Source organism: Mirounga angustirostris, unplaced genomic scaffold, assembly GCF_029215605.1.
Source record: "Mirounga angustirostris isolate CCGP_5_RB_7025 unplaced genomic scaffold, mMirAng1.0.hap1 SCAF_5, whole genome shotgun sequence".
Classification (NCBI taxonomy): Eukaryota; Metazoa; Chordata; class Mammalia; order Carnivora; family Phocidae; genus Mirounga; species Mirounga angustirostris.
In genome coordinates, this window is record NW_026991713.1 from 155,933,153 (window position 1) to 155,945,180 (window position 12,028).

A 12,028-nucleotide genomic window follows, 5' to 3' on the forward strand; every position below is an offset into this window, starting at 1 on the left:
AAGTCAGGACTGTCACAAAGCAGGAGAAACTCTTTAAAATGATATTCATGCCATTAGAAGAGTCTAAAACGGTATACATTGGGTGCCTCACAGAGAAGTGACAGCTTGGACTTGTCCTGAGAAAGGGTAGTTTTGGCTGCACACCAGTTGGGCAGCCTCCTTGGTCTTGGCTCCTGCATCCTTGCATCCTGGGATGCACATGGGTCTCCAGGTCAATGCAAATGCATCTTGAAGCTTGAAGTTTGGCTTGAAGTGAGAGAAATCTTTGTTATTTGGCCCCTCAGTGGTGCCCAGTGATGGACAATCTGCAGCCAGAGCAGTGGAGTCAGCACTCTGAAATCTATTGTTGCTGACATCAATAATTATCAAAGACCACATGCCAAGCACTGGTAAATCCTAAAGTGTTTTTTTGTGGGTTTTTTTGTTTGTTTATTTGTTTTTTAACTTGAATCACCCACACACTTTTGTCTGTAAGTGACATCAAGGTTTGGAGTAAAGTATACAAGTTTGGGAGCCAGGCCAGCCTGAGTGTGAAACCCAATACTGCCATGACCTAGATATGTGGCCTTGGGTACATTTCTTTGTGTCTCACCTTCATCTGTGGAGTGGGAATAACAGAAGTGGTGGAGTCATTGTAGGGATTGACTGAGGGTATCTGTGAAAGATCCGACACAGGGAAGATGTTCAGTAAATGAGTCCTCATCTTCCCGTGGCCCTGGGGCACAAAACAGATCATCAACTTTCTGTCAGTTAGGACTGGGTTCAGCTTCAAGGAATAAAGAATCTGCTAATGATGACTTAAATGCAGACCAGGGATAGGCAGTCAATGGCTGTCCTAGCAGCTTCATGGTGTTAAGGATGCAGGCTCCATCTATCTTCTTGCATCACCCCTGACACGTTGTAGCTTGTGGTCATAAGATGGCTGAGGTACCTCTTGTGATGTATTGTGCATTTTGCTAGGGGAAAAGAGGGACAGGCAAAGAGCAAAAGGACAAAATACGTATCAGCTAAGTATGTGCCTTGGAAAAAAAAATCAGAACTTTTCCAGAAGCTCCACCAGTGACTTTTGTTATATCTTATTGGCTAGAACTGGGCCGTGGCTGTTCCCAACCTGAGGAGTCTGAAACAGAGAATGTTTTAGGTTCCTATCGCTATGGTCCAGGAATGGTTGATTCACAGTATTTGCCACAAGATCCAAGGTTGCAGGCTAACTTAAATGGGCCAAATATCTTGTTAGTTCTTTGCATACTGTAGGCAGTTTTTAATGGTAGATGAATGAAGTCCTTTAATCAAATAAATTCTAAAACTGGTTGCCTACTTTTGTACCCAAACTCTTTTGTTGTTCTGATTTTTTAAAAAATAAATATGTAGACAGAATACGTGCAAGCAGGCAGAGGGGCAGAAGGAGACAGAGAGAGAATCTTAAGCAGACTCCATGTACAGCGTGGAGCCCAAGGCAGGGCTCAGTCTCAGGACGCTGAGATCATGACCTGAGCTGAAATCAAGAGCTGGACACTTAACCAACTGAGCCACCTGGGCGCCCCTCATTGTTCTCATTTTGATTAGATATTTTAAAGATCACTGTGTTAGGGAAAGCTAACTGCTATATCAACTCCCAAATCTAGGTTTGCAAAGGTTGACTTCTCAAATCTTAGTCTCAGGCAGGTCTGCAGAGGAGCTTAGCTCCATATAGTCATTCAGTCAGCCAGGCTGCTTCCATCCAGTGCCTCAAGCATCACTTAGGGCCTAGAGTACTCCACTGAGTCCTCTGCCTCCAGCCAGCAAATGGATTGAGAGACAGAGGACATGCTTCTGAGCCAGGCCAGCCCTGGAAATGGTGCACATCCGTGCTCCTTGAAGTGCTGCCTGTGGACCAGCAGTGCCAGCATCACATAGGAGCTCATCAGAATTGCAAAATACCGGGCCCCATTCTAGACCTACTGAGTCGGAGTCCCAGGTGATTCACACGGACATTACCGGGTGAGAAGTACGTGTAACTTCTGCCCATGTTCCATGGGCTGCAGCTCTGCAGGAGAGGCTGGGAAACTCAGTCTGGCAGTGTAAATGAAAAGGAAAAAGAAGCAGGGTTTGGGGAACACATGGCATTTTCTGCCTTAATCACACTGCACCTTAAAGGAACCTTGACACGGCCTTTGATTCAAACACAACCTGAAGCTGGGCTGGCTGAGAGGCGGCTGGGCTGTGTAAGCTCTTCCAGACACTAAACCACCAGGAAAAGGCTTCTCTTCTGGGCAGCAATGTCAACAACGATTTCCTGCATGAGGCTGACTTTATGGACTGTTTGCTCAGGTTAACGTTCCAAGGACACCTGGTTCCCAAATCCAATAGGCACTTGTCAGTCCTCACCTTCCTTGACCTCTTTGCAGCCCCAACCTGAGACCCTTTGCCCTTTGGTGCCCATGAGCCCATTCTCTTCTGGTTCCCTTTGATCTCTCTGGCTCACTTCTCAGGTCTTTATGGCTCCTCTTCTTTCCCATAACCCTGAAATCAAGGATGTAACAGGCAGCCCATGGACTGAACACAGCCAGCAGGGGGGTTATGTTTGTGCCGTGCACTGTTTTAAAAATTGAATTTCACAACTAAAATTGAATTTACATCTGCTCTCGAAGAAACAGAAGATCTAGAGGCACAGGCCCACATTCTTGCAATGTGCAAGTAGCTGGAGCTGAGTAATGATTTTTTCTTTTGATCAGAAAACATGCCTGTCAGTTTGCCACATCCCTACCCAGCCAACCCCCACAGTCATACCCTGCCTCGCCCCTGTAGCATTTGAGTCTGTGTCCGCCGTCTGAAATCCAGGTCTCCTAGTCTCTTCTTAGTGTAGTCTCTCTGAGTGGTGTTACTTCAGTGGGGGAGTTTGGGTATGTGACAGCCTCAGCAGCTCGGTTGCCCTGGGTCCCAGAGCCTCCTCAGCTGGCTTGTGCAGCCTCTTCATAGCAACGTGGAACAAAAACATTCTTTTTGTGCCCTTAACCTTGATGGTTCCCAGAAGGGAAAATCTGATTGGGTCATTTTTGCTTCCATCCAACATAGAGCATGCCTGATGCATAAAATTCCATCAAAATAGTTCCAAGCTTCTGACCTCCATCTAGCCCAGACTGTTAATGGTTTCTTTCACTGTGCCAGGGTGCATGCTGGATTTTACTTCAAGCCTATGGAACAAAACCTTATAGGGGTGATCTGGTTTGGGCCATTTTCTTAATACAAGCCTGTGACCAGGGCAGGCACTTCTGCTTTGCTGACTGACTCCTCCAGCCGATTCCCCATATCCCTCATCCACCCCAGGACGTGGGCCACCACTTACACATCTGTTTCATGGTCTCCTTCAGGGAAGAACTGAGAACCCTGCAGCTCTACTCTACCTACTGTAGAACTGTAAGCTAATGGTTAGCACAGGTCAGACATCCAAGAAGAAGACATCCATCTTCTTTTTTTTTGCTGCGGTCCTAATCTCTGATCCTGGACCCTCGATGTTGAAGGAACTAGAGCCACACGCTTTGCATGATACAAGGTACATCTCAACACACATTTACCCTTCCAAAAATGGCGCAGCAGGTGGACAAGGCAGAGGAACCTGTCCTGTTTGCATGAGAATGCAAATCTCTGCCCAGTGACTGTTTTAATCAGGGCAGAAGGGGGAGTCCATGGCTCTTTAGGGCTTTAACTGACATAACTTGGGGATTGACGCTGAATCTGGGGCTACAGAGAGAGCCAACCAATTTTACATTCTTTTTTTTTTTTGAGAGAGAGAGAATGAGAGAGAGCATATGAGAGGGAGGAGGGTCAGAGGGAGAAGCAGACTCCCCACCCAGCAGGGAGCCCGACGCGGGACTCAATCCAGGGACTCCAGGATCATGACCTGAGTCGAAGGCAGTTGCTTAACCAACTGAGCCACCCAGGCGCCCCCAATTTTACATTCTTTAATGACATTAAATGACAACCAATTTGAATACTTGAAACTTAAAGCATTCCCACTGGATGGTATTTCAAAGCAGTAAACACCAGCAGAGATTTTGTTATCTAAAAGAGACACTCAGGCTCATTACATTTGAATATCTGATTCCTTCCAATACATGTTTAAATCAAAATGAGTTCTCAAAAACTGGCAGGCCTTCTAAAGTGACCTTTGGAAAAACTAATCACTTGGGGAAAGCATTTTAAATGTTTTCTTTTTTCTAGGAATAAATAGGCTCTTTACAAAAAGGATTTTTCCAATATTGTCCCAGGAACATACTGTATAGTAACTCTCAAATCCTTAGCTGCTGCCCACTTTCTTAGCTCTCTGAGGACTCCAGGCTCAAGAGTCAATGGTGGATGGGACCTTTCCTCTTGCATGTTCCTCACGTGTCTCCAATGCCACATGTGTTCAAAACAGAACTCAGCATTTTTTATTTGCTCCCTACAACTTGCTTTTTCTCATGCCCTGCCTTAACCGACAGCACCTCTCTCTACCCAATGTCAAAATCAGAAATCTCAAGGTCATTCTTGACTCCTCTCTATTGTCCCATTTAACCTATCACCAGGTCCTTGTTTAAACCACCTCCTAAAGCCCTCTGCAATCTTCAGTCTTCCCACAACCTTGCCACTGCCTTCATTCCAGCCAGTGTTCCCCACCTGAAACACTGCACCAGCCTCCTAGAGCATCTGCCCACCCCTTCCAATGCTGTCCTTACAGCACACCCAGAGATATTTTTTCTTTTTTTTTTTTTTTTTATTTATCTGACAGAGAGATAGAGGGCACAGATAGGCAGAGCGGCAGGCAGAGGGAGAGGGAGAGGGAGAAGCAGGCTCTCCGCAGAGCAGGGAGCCCGACGCAGGGCTCAATCCCAGGACCCCAGGATCATGACCTGAGCCGAAGGCAGCCGCCTAACCGACTGAGCCACCCAGGCGCCCCAGATATTTTTTTCCTAAAATGCAAGTCTGATTGGGTCACTTCCTGATTAAAAACCCTCAGTGATTCTCTAAGACCCCAAACTCCTTAACATGGCTACAGTGTCCTCTGCTTGGACTAGCCTCAGCCAGCTTCCCCACTTCACTTGAGAGCTATGCTTTAGCTTCTGAGTAATTTGTAGTTGCTGGATAGGTCACACTGGCTCAAGCCCCAGGGCCTTTGCACTTACAATTCCCTCTGACCATTGTGTCCTCCTCCATTTCCTTGCCTCGATTGTGAGGTTTAAGCTCATGAAGCCACCTTGTCAGGAGGCTGTGTCCACCCTTACTCCCACCTACAGTAGCTAGCAGGCCCTTCCATGATGACGCAACCCTCTGTACCCTCCCTTTCATAGCACTTCTCACACTGTATTGAAACTGCTTTCTAACTTGTGGGCTTCATGGGGGACAGGGGCCAAATCTCATTCACCTCTTGATTACTAACATCTGGCATTGTGCTTGGTAGGCATGCATGAGATGTTGAATGAATGACGGAATGAAATGAGCTTTCTTTTGGCCCATAATGTTCTGCATGAATGAGGCAAGCAGAAAAGAATAAGCTACCCTTAGTGGGAGAAATCAAAATGAGGTATATCAGAAGCTGTCTCTAGGGTCATTTAAGAAGTACCCCTAAAGAAGAGACAGCAAGAGTCCAGGGAGCAGGTTACATGATAATCATGGTGATGATGAAGATGGTGATATGGATGAGGATGGTGATGAAGATGATGATGATGGTGGCCATTTATTGAGCATCTGTATTCCAGGCACTGTACTTGGTCTCACTGTCCCCATCTTACATATGAGGCAAAGACTTCTCAGAAAGGTTGGAAAATTTGCTGAATTTTAGACCAGGTCTGACACCAAGACTGGTATTTAATCCATCTTACAAGACTGTGCTGATAACTGGAATAGTTATTTATTTATTCATCATTTATTCATTCATTCACTCAATATTTATTGAATACCTCTTATGTGTCAGACTTCTAGGCATGAAACAGATGGACATCCTTGCTTCACGGAACTTATGCCCTAAAGAGGGGAGATTGAGGTAAACAAATAAGTAAAGAATGTAGTATGTCTTCGGGTTAAAAGCACTATGGAGAAAAACAAAGAAGAGCAACAGAGAGAGCAAAGAGTTAGTGGAAGTGGGGCTGCAAATTTATATAGAGTTGTCTGGGAAGGTGACAATTCAGCAAGGACCTGAAGGCAGGAAGGCAGCAACCTATGCAGATAGCTGGGAGGAGAGCATTTCAGGCAAAGGGAACAGCAAGTGCAAAGGCCCTGGGGTGGGAATGTGCCAGGATGGCTAAAGCTGAGGTGCTGAAGAGAAGTGGGAGATAAGATCCGAAAGGAGGTACAGTCCTTTAGGGCCTTACTGGCCATTACAATGATCAGAGGAATTTGTTGGCTAGTGCTTGAGGAACTAGAAGGGATTGGTTACCATCCTAAAGCTCCTATCATCTGCGAGCACCTCTATACACTATAATGGCCCTATGGGATGGGTAGAGGATTATTCTCAGAATATTTTTCCAAGCTTGATCTAGAGCTTGGTCTAAAGTAGGGTTTCTCATCCTCAGAGTTATTAACACTTTGGCCGGATGGATAATTCTTTCTTGTGTGATGCATTATAGAATGTTTAGTGGCATCCCTGACCTCTACCCATTAGATGTCAGTAGCACTCTAGTTGTGACAATCAGAAATGTCTCCAGATATGGCCAAATGCCCCCATTGAGAACCAATGTCTAAAGAAAGGCATACTCCAGCTCCCTGTGCTGAGAGCTAATTTCCAATCCCTACAGTCTCACTTTCCCGTCCACCAGCCCCTCCCCTGACTCACACTGGCTGCTCAGAAAAGGGAACGTGAGGTTATCTACTAAAGATGCAGGCAAACATTGATTCTAGGTCTATTAGCCATTAACACATCTACACATCAGGTAGCCATTCAGAGAGTCATTCCCTCTTCTAATATGACCCTGGGTCCCATTTGCTTATTCCAAAACCCACATGAGAGCCACACAATAGGCCCAGGCTTGTGTTGGATGACTTGGTGTTAGTCACCCTTGTCTCTCTTTCCCCAAGAACCAGAATATCTGCAGAGGATCCTGACATTTCCATTAAGACCCTCCCTTCACAGAGAGAACCTGGTCAGGGCAAGATCAAGGGTTCTCCACCTATGCCATCATAATGGTTAACGATTTGGGGGCACTTCTGTGCCAGAGCTTTGCACACCCTGTCTTACTATGTAGGATCATCTTAAGGTGTGGGATCAATTAGTATCCCCATTCAGCAGATGAGGAAACAGAGGTACAGAGATGTTTAAAAAACAACCTGCCTAGGCCACAGGTGCTGTAAACCACCATAACTGCCTGTTTTATGAGACAACCTAATGAAGTTCACTGAATACCATATGGCAGTCAGACAATGAGCTCTACCTAGATAGAACTTAGGACCCAAGGAAGGCTGTACTTGCAAGAGCTCTCGCCTCACAGCAGAGGACTCCCGGCCCACCCACAACCCACTGGGCTCCACTCTGCCCAAGCAACAGTGTACATCGGAATTGTTTCCAAACCCCAGCCAAACTGGCATTTCCGGTTGGCCAGGGTAGGACATAGGCACCAAGACCTGAGAGGCATAGGCATTCATTTCACCTTTGCAAACTTGGGTTTGCAGAGCCCCAGCAGTAAAACCAATTTGCAAATTTTAAAAAGAAACCAGAAGACAGGACTGTAAATCATAAAAAGTGAATTTGCCTCTACAGATTCTCTCTGCTCTGATGGAAACCACCCCAGAGCAGGGGAGATGGAAAACCCACCCCCATCCCTCCCCTCCAGGAAAAAGGAAACTTTTTTAGACCAGCTCACCCATATGGTCAGTTAGAGTGTGAATCTGGGAGTCAGTCAGCCTTGGAGTTGAATCTCAGCCTAACCGCATATTAGCTATAAGACCTCTGGGCTTCTGTTTCTTGTCCGTAACATTCCTCACCTGGAATGGTAGATAACTCAGAGGCTGTTCTGAGGATTAACCAGGATAGCAACGGGGTTGGCACAGTAAGTGCTCAATAACTTGTCATTGTTGTTACCTTGTTATCATTACTGTCACCACCACCATCATCACCATCAGCCGCAGGAGCCATCCAGCTGCTCCGGTCAAGACCTCAGAGTCATCCTTGACTCCTCTCATTCATTCATACTCCCCATCCAATCTATCATCTCCTCCCATCTAGCCAATCTATCACCAGTCATCTCCTCCTTCAAAATCTCTCAGACCCTGACCACTTCTCACTCCCTCCACTGCCACTACCCTGGCTCAAGCTATTACCATCTCTCACCTGGATTATTACAGAGGCCTCCAACTGGTCTCCCTGGATCCACTCTCTTTCCCCTTTGGTCTAATGTTCATGTAACATTTAGTACAGTCCAGTTAAAAAGTAAGTAGGATCGGGGCACCTGGGTGGCTCAGTCGTTAAGCGTCTGCCTTCAGCTCAAGTCATGATCCCAGGGTCCTGGGATCGAGCCCCACATCGGGCTCCCTGCTCAGCAGGAAGCCTGCTTCTCCCTCTCCCACTCCCCTTGCTGGTGTTCCCTCTCTCACTGTGTCTCTCTCTGTCAAAAAATGAATAAAATCTTTAAAAAAAAAAAAAGTAAGTAGGATCATATCTAACTCTGCCCCAAACCCTCCAGTATCTTTCCACACTCCTCAGAGAGGGACCAAAATCTATTCAGTGGCCGACAAGGCCCTATGTCATCTGACCCCCAGGCCCCTCATTCTGCTCCACTTCTTGTCATTCCTCAAACATGCTGCACATACTCCCACCTCGGGGGCCTTTGCACTTATGGTTCCCCTGCCTGGAAACTCTCTTCCTCCACATACCCACATAACCTGCTCCCTCACCTCCTTCAGTCTTTATTAAAATGTTTCTTCTTGGTGAGGCTTCCTTCAGCCTCCCTACTTAAACTCAATCCCCCTGACACTCTTAACATCCAGCTCTGCTTCTTTTGTCTCCGTAGCACTTAGCATCTAAGATAGCATATACTTGTTCACTTTCTGTCCTCTACAACAAGAACAGGGATTTTTGTCCATTGATTGTTAAATCCCCAGTACCCAGAACCGTGTCTGGCACGTGGCAGATCCTAGAAAAGATCTGTCGAATGAATGATGAATGATCGGATGAATGGATGGATGGATGGACGGATGCGTGGATAAATCGCCATTACTATTATCGTTAGATCCTATCCAGCTAGCTTTAGGAGCCCAGCATTCCTGTTATCACAGACTGTTTCTCTCACGTCCATTCCAGATACCCCGGAGCACTGGGCTGTGTGTGGGACCTCTTCAAGCTCCACCATTTAGACAATCATTCCATGTGTTTTTCTTGCCCGGAGCTGCTTCCCTTAGAGACTCAGATTTGGACACCATGTCAATCAGCCACCCCCTGAGCCAGGCAGGGCCAGATCCACAAGGAAGCCCGGGGAGAGGCCTGAGGGCTGGAGCAGGGGCACCGGGCCAGCAGCTGCTGGCGGTGATGGGTCAGCGGTATCAAAGACAATGATGGTGACAAAGCAGGTGGTGGGGAGGCAAAAAGTCCCACTTCCTGTGCATTGATTGGGAATTTAATGAAAACAATCATTCACTTTTGGGCTCCATCGCAGGAGCAGGTGTGCTGACTGGCAGTGGGGCATGTACCAGCTGTCCTGGAGCTGGCTTTCTGGCTTTTGCTTTACAAAAGCCCTCTCTGTTGGAACTTGGAAATTGCCCAGGAAGGGGAAGTGATTTGAACCTTCTCCAAGTGCACTCCAGATGGACAGGGCGGAGGGGTGGGGACTGGCACAGGGCATGCGTTCTGACTTGAAAGGGAATCAGTGACCCCGGGCCCTGGCTTGGCCCACCTGCTGCAGACATCAGGGCGGTGAGGGGCCTGCAATCTCTCAGTGTTATCAGGAAGAAGGAAGGCAAATGTGAGTGCCTTTTAGTCCTCTCTCATTTAGGCCAGGAATCCCACGCCAGCTCCCTGAGGCCGTTTTCCAGATAGGGGCTCCCCACTTGTAACCCCCACCTCACTGCCCAGCAATATGAGGGGCCAATGAATCCTAACCGACTGTGTGAGGTCTCTTTAACACCAGTTACCCCAAGGGGGGGGCAGGCTCACAGTGGGGGGGCATCGTAACCGCTTCTCACACCTGACCTTCCTTACTTGAGAGTCCCCTCATGTATTCATGCTACAGGGTAACGGGAGTGGCTCAATTTGGCCTGTAACTCTGGAACTTTCCACCAGATGGCGCGCATACTCCCTCATTCTTTCTCCTCTGACTTCTGACCATAGAAATTGTACAATAATAATAACAGCAGTAATAAGAATGCATTATGTCCTTATCATGTGCCAGGCACTGTGCTGAAGGTTTGACACACCAGTGCTGGGTAGAGAGCCGATTGAGTGGTTCCAGATCCTGGCTATTATCTCTCACTGCCACAGGACCCTGGGCAAGTAGGACATTTGCCTTCCCATCAGTTTCCTCATCTATAAAATTGAGATAATAACCATACCTACCCCATAGGGGTGCTGAGAGGATTAGGTGGCTCAATCCATGGAAAGTCTTAGAAATTAATAAGCACTGTATTTAAGCATTGTTAAATAAGTCTTACTTGGCTGAGAACTCTATGGGATAGTCGATACTATTTTTCTCATTTTACCCATGAGGAAAGTGGGACTCACAGAGTTGGAGTGAGTTGCCCAAAGTTGTATTGCTTCCAGTGTTCCTGAACCCAAAGAACCCTGATGTGCCTCCCAAATGGCAAATTTCATGAAACATGTGCCTCCCATCCTGCCACATTTCTGAAAATCTACCTAGTACAGCAGAGCACGAAGAAGGCCTGGGAGCTAAGAGGGTGAAACCCAGCCTCCTTCTCGGGAGTTGGGGAGCGGGAGAGGCTCTACCAAGTTCTGATTTATACTGGCTCTTTCAGACAACCCATCCTCCAAGCAATCCAGGAACCTGGCTGAGGAACTGGGCAAAGCTGTGGAAGTCGTGGGCAAAGGCAAGAACGGGCTCGGCTTTGGCAAAGTGGACATCACGGTGGAGAAGGAACTTCAGAAGGAGTTTGACGTTAAGAAGGCCCCAGAGTTGAAGCTGTTTTTTGAGGGCAACAGGTCAGAACCCGTCAGTTGCAAAGGTAACAGCCCTTGTGTGTCAAGGCAGTGCTAGCTCTGGAAACAAACACCAGCATTTCAGTGGTGTAATAGAATTACGAGTTTATTTCTTGCTCATGTAGAGCCCAGCTGGCAGCCAGAGGGTGGAGGTGGGTGGCTCAGCTCCACACAATCTTTCAAGGACCCAGGTTCCTTCCAGCTTGTGGCTCTGCCCTCCCTTAGGGCCTCTGAGCCCCCTGCCATTTTCTCTGTATCTAGCCAGCAGTTGGGTCAAGGAGGTAGAGGATCACCATTGGTGGTGCTCATGACCCAGGCTTGGAAGTGGCAAACATCACATCTCATTCCAATGACCAAAATTCTGTTACATGGCCCCACTCAACTGAAAGGCTGAGCAATATGGCCCTGATCTGTGTCCATAAGGAAAATAAAATTTTGGTGAACACACAGCTGCCTCCACCACAGCTTGCATCTCAGTTGGTGGGCCTCAGAAACACCATGAGGTGGGATAGTGAGATGCATGCCTCACAAACTGCCAGAGACCAGAGAGTGAGTTCCTAACTCCACCTCCTACCTCCTGCCCCAATCTTCTACTTTAGAATGGTTTTGACAGGGTCGCAGGCCAAGAAAAGGGACACTGGGAGATGATGAAACAGATCTGGGACAGGGTGACTACCAAACACTTGAGCTTTATCATCATCCATTTCATTCATTAACTCATTCATTCACTTATTCAATGCTTTTATTGAGAAACTACCCTGTGTCAGGCCCTATCTCGGTGTCAAGAATGCTTGAAGAATTATGTGACTCAGTGTGGCACATGGTAGGTCCTAATTTTTAAAAATGCTAGGTATACAAATGCATAAATGTGTGTAAAACTGATGCACGGATGGAACGAAACTGACAAATGCCGATGTGCCTATTACAGCCTGTTCT

The 12,028-nt window shown here is 47.1% G+C and overlaps 2 protein-coding genes across 2 annotated transcripts in view; one reads left to right on the plus strand and one right to left on the minus strand.

The window, feature by feature from the left end:
- Positions 1-12,028, minus strand: part of LOC123840651 (acyl-coenzyme A synthetase ACSM5, mitochondrial-like) — a 120,486-nt gene that overhangs the window by 52,253 nt on the left and 56,205 nt on the right.
- Positions 1-12,028, plus strand: part of LOC123840650 (protein disulfide-isomerase-like protein of the testis) — a 34,016-nt gene that overhangs the window by 1,821 nt on the left and 20,167 nt on the right. Inside the window, exon 2 of the mRNA XM_064590314.1 lies at positions 10,912-11,118. Within this exon, the coding sequence (XP_064446384.1) occupies positions 10,912-11,118 (207 nt within the window). The remainder of the gene's footprint in view (positions 1-10,911; positions 11,119-12,028) is intronic.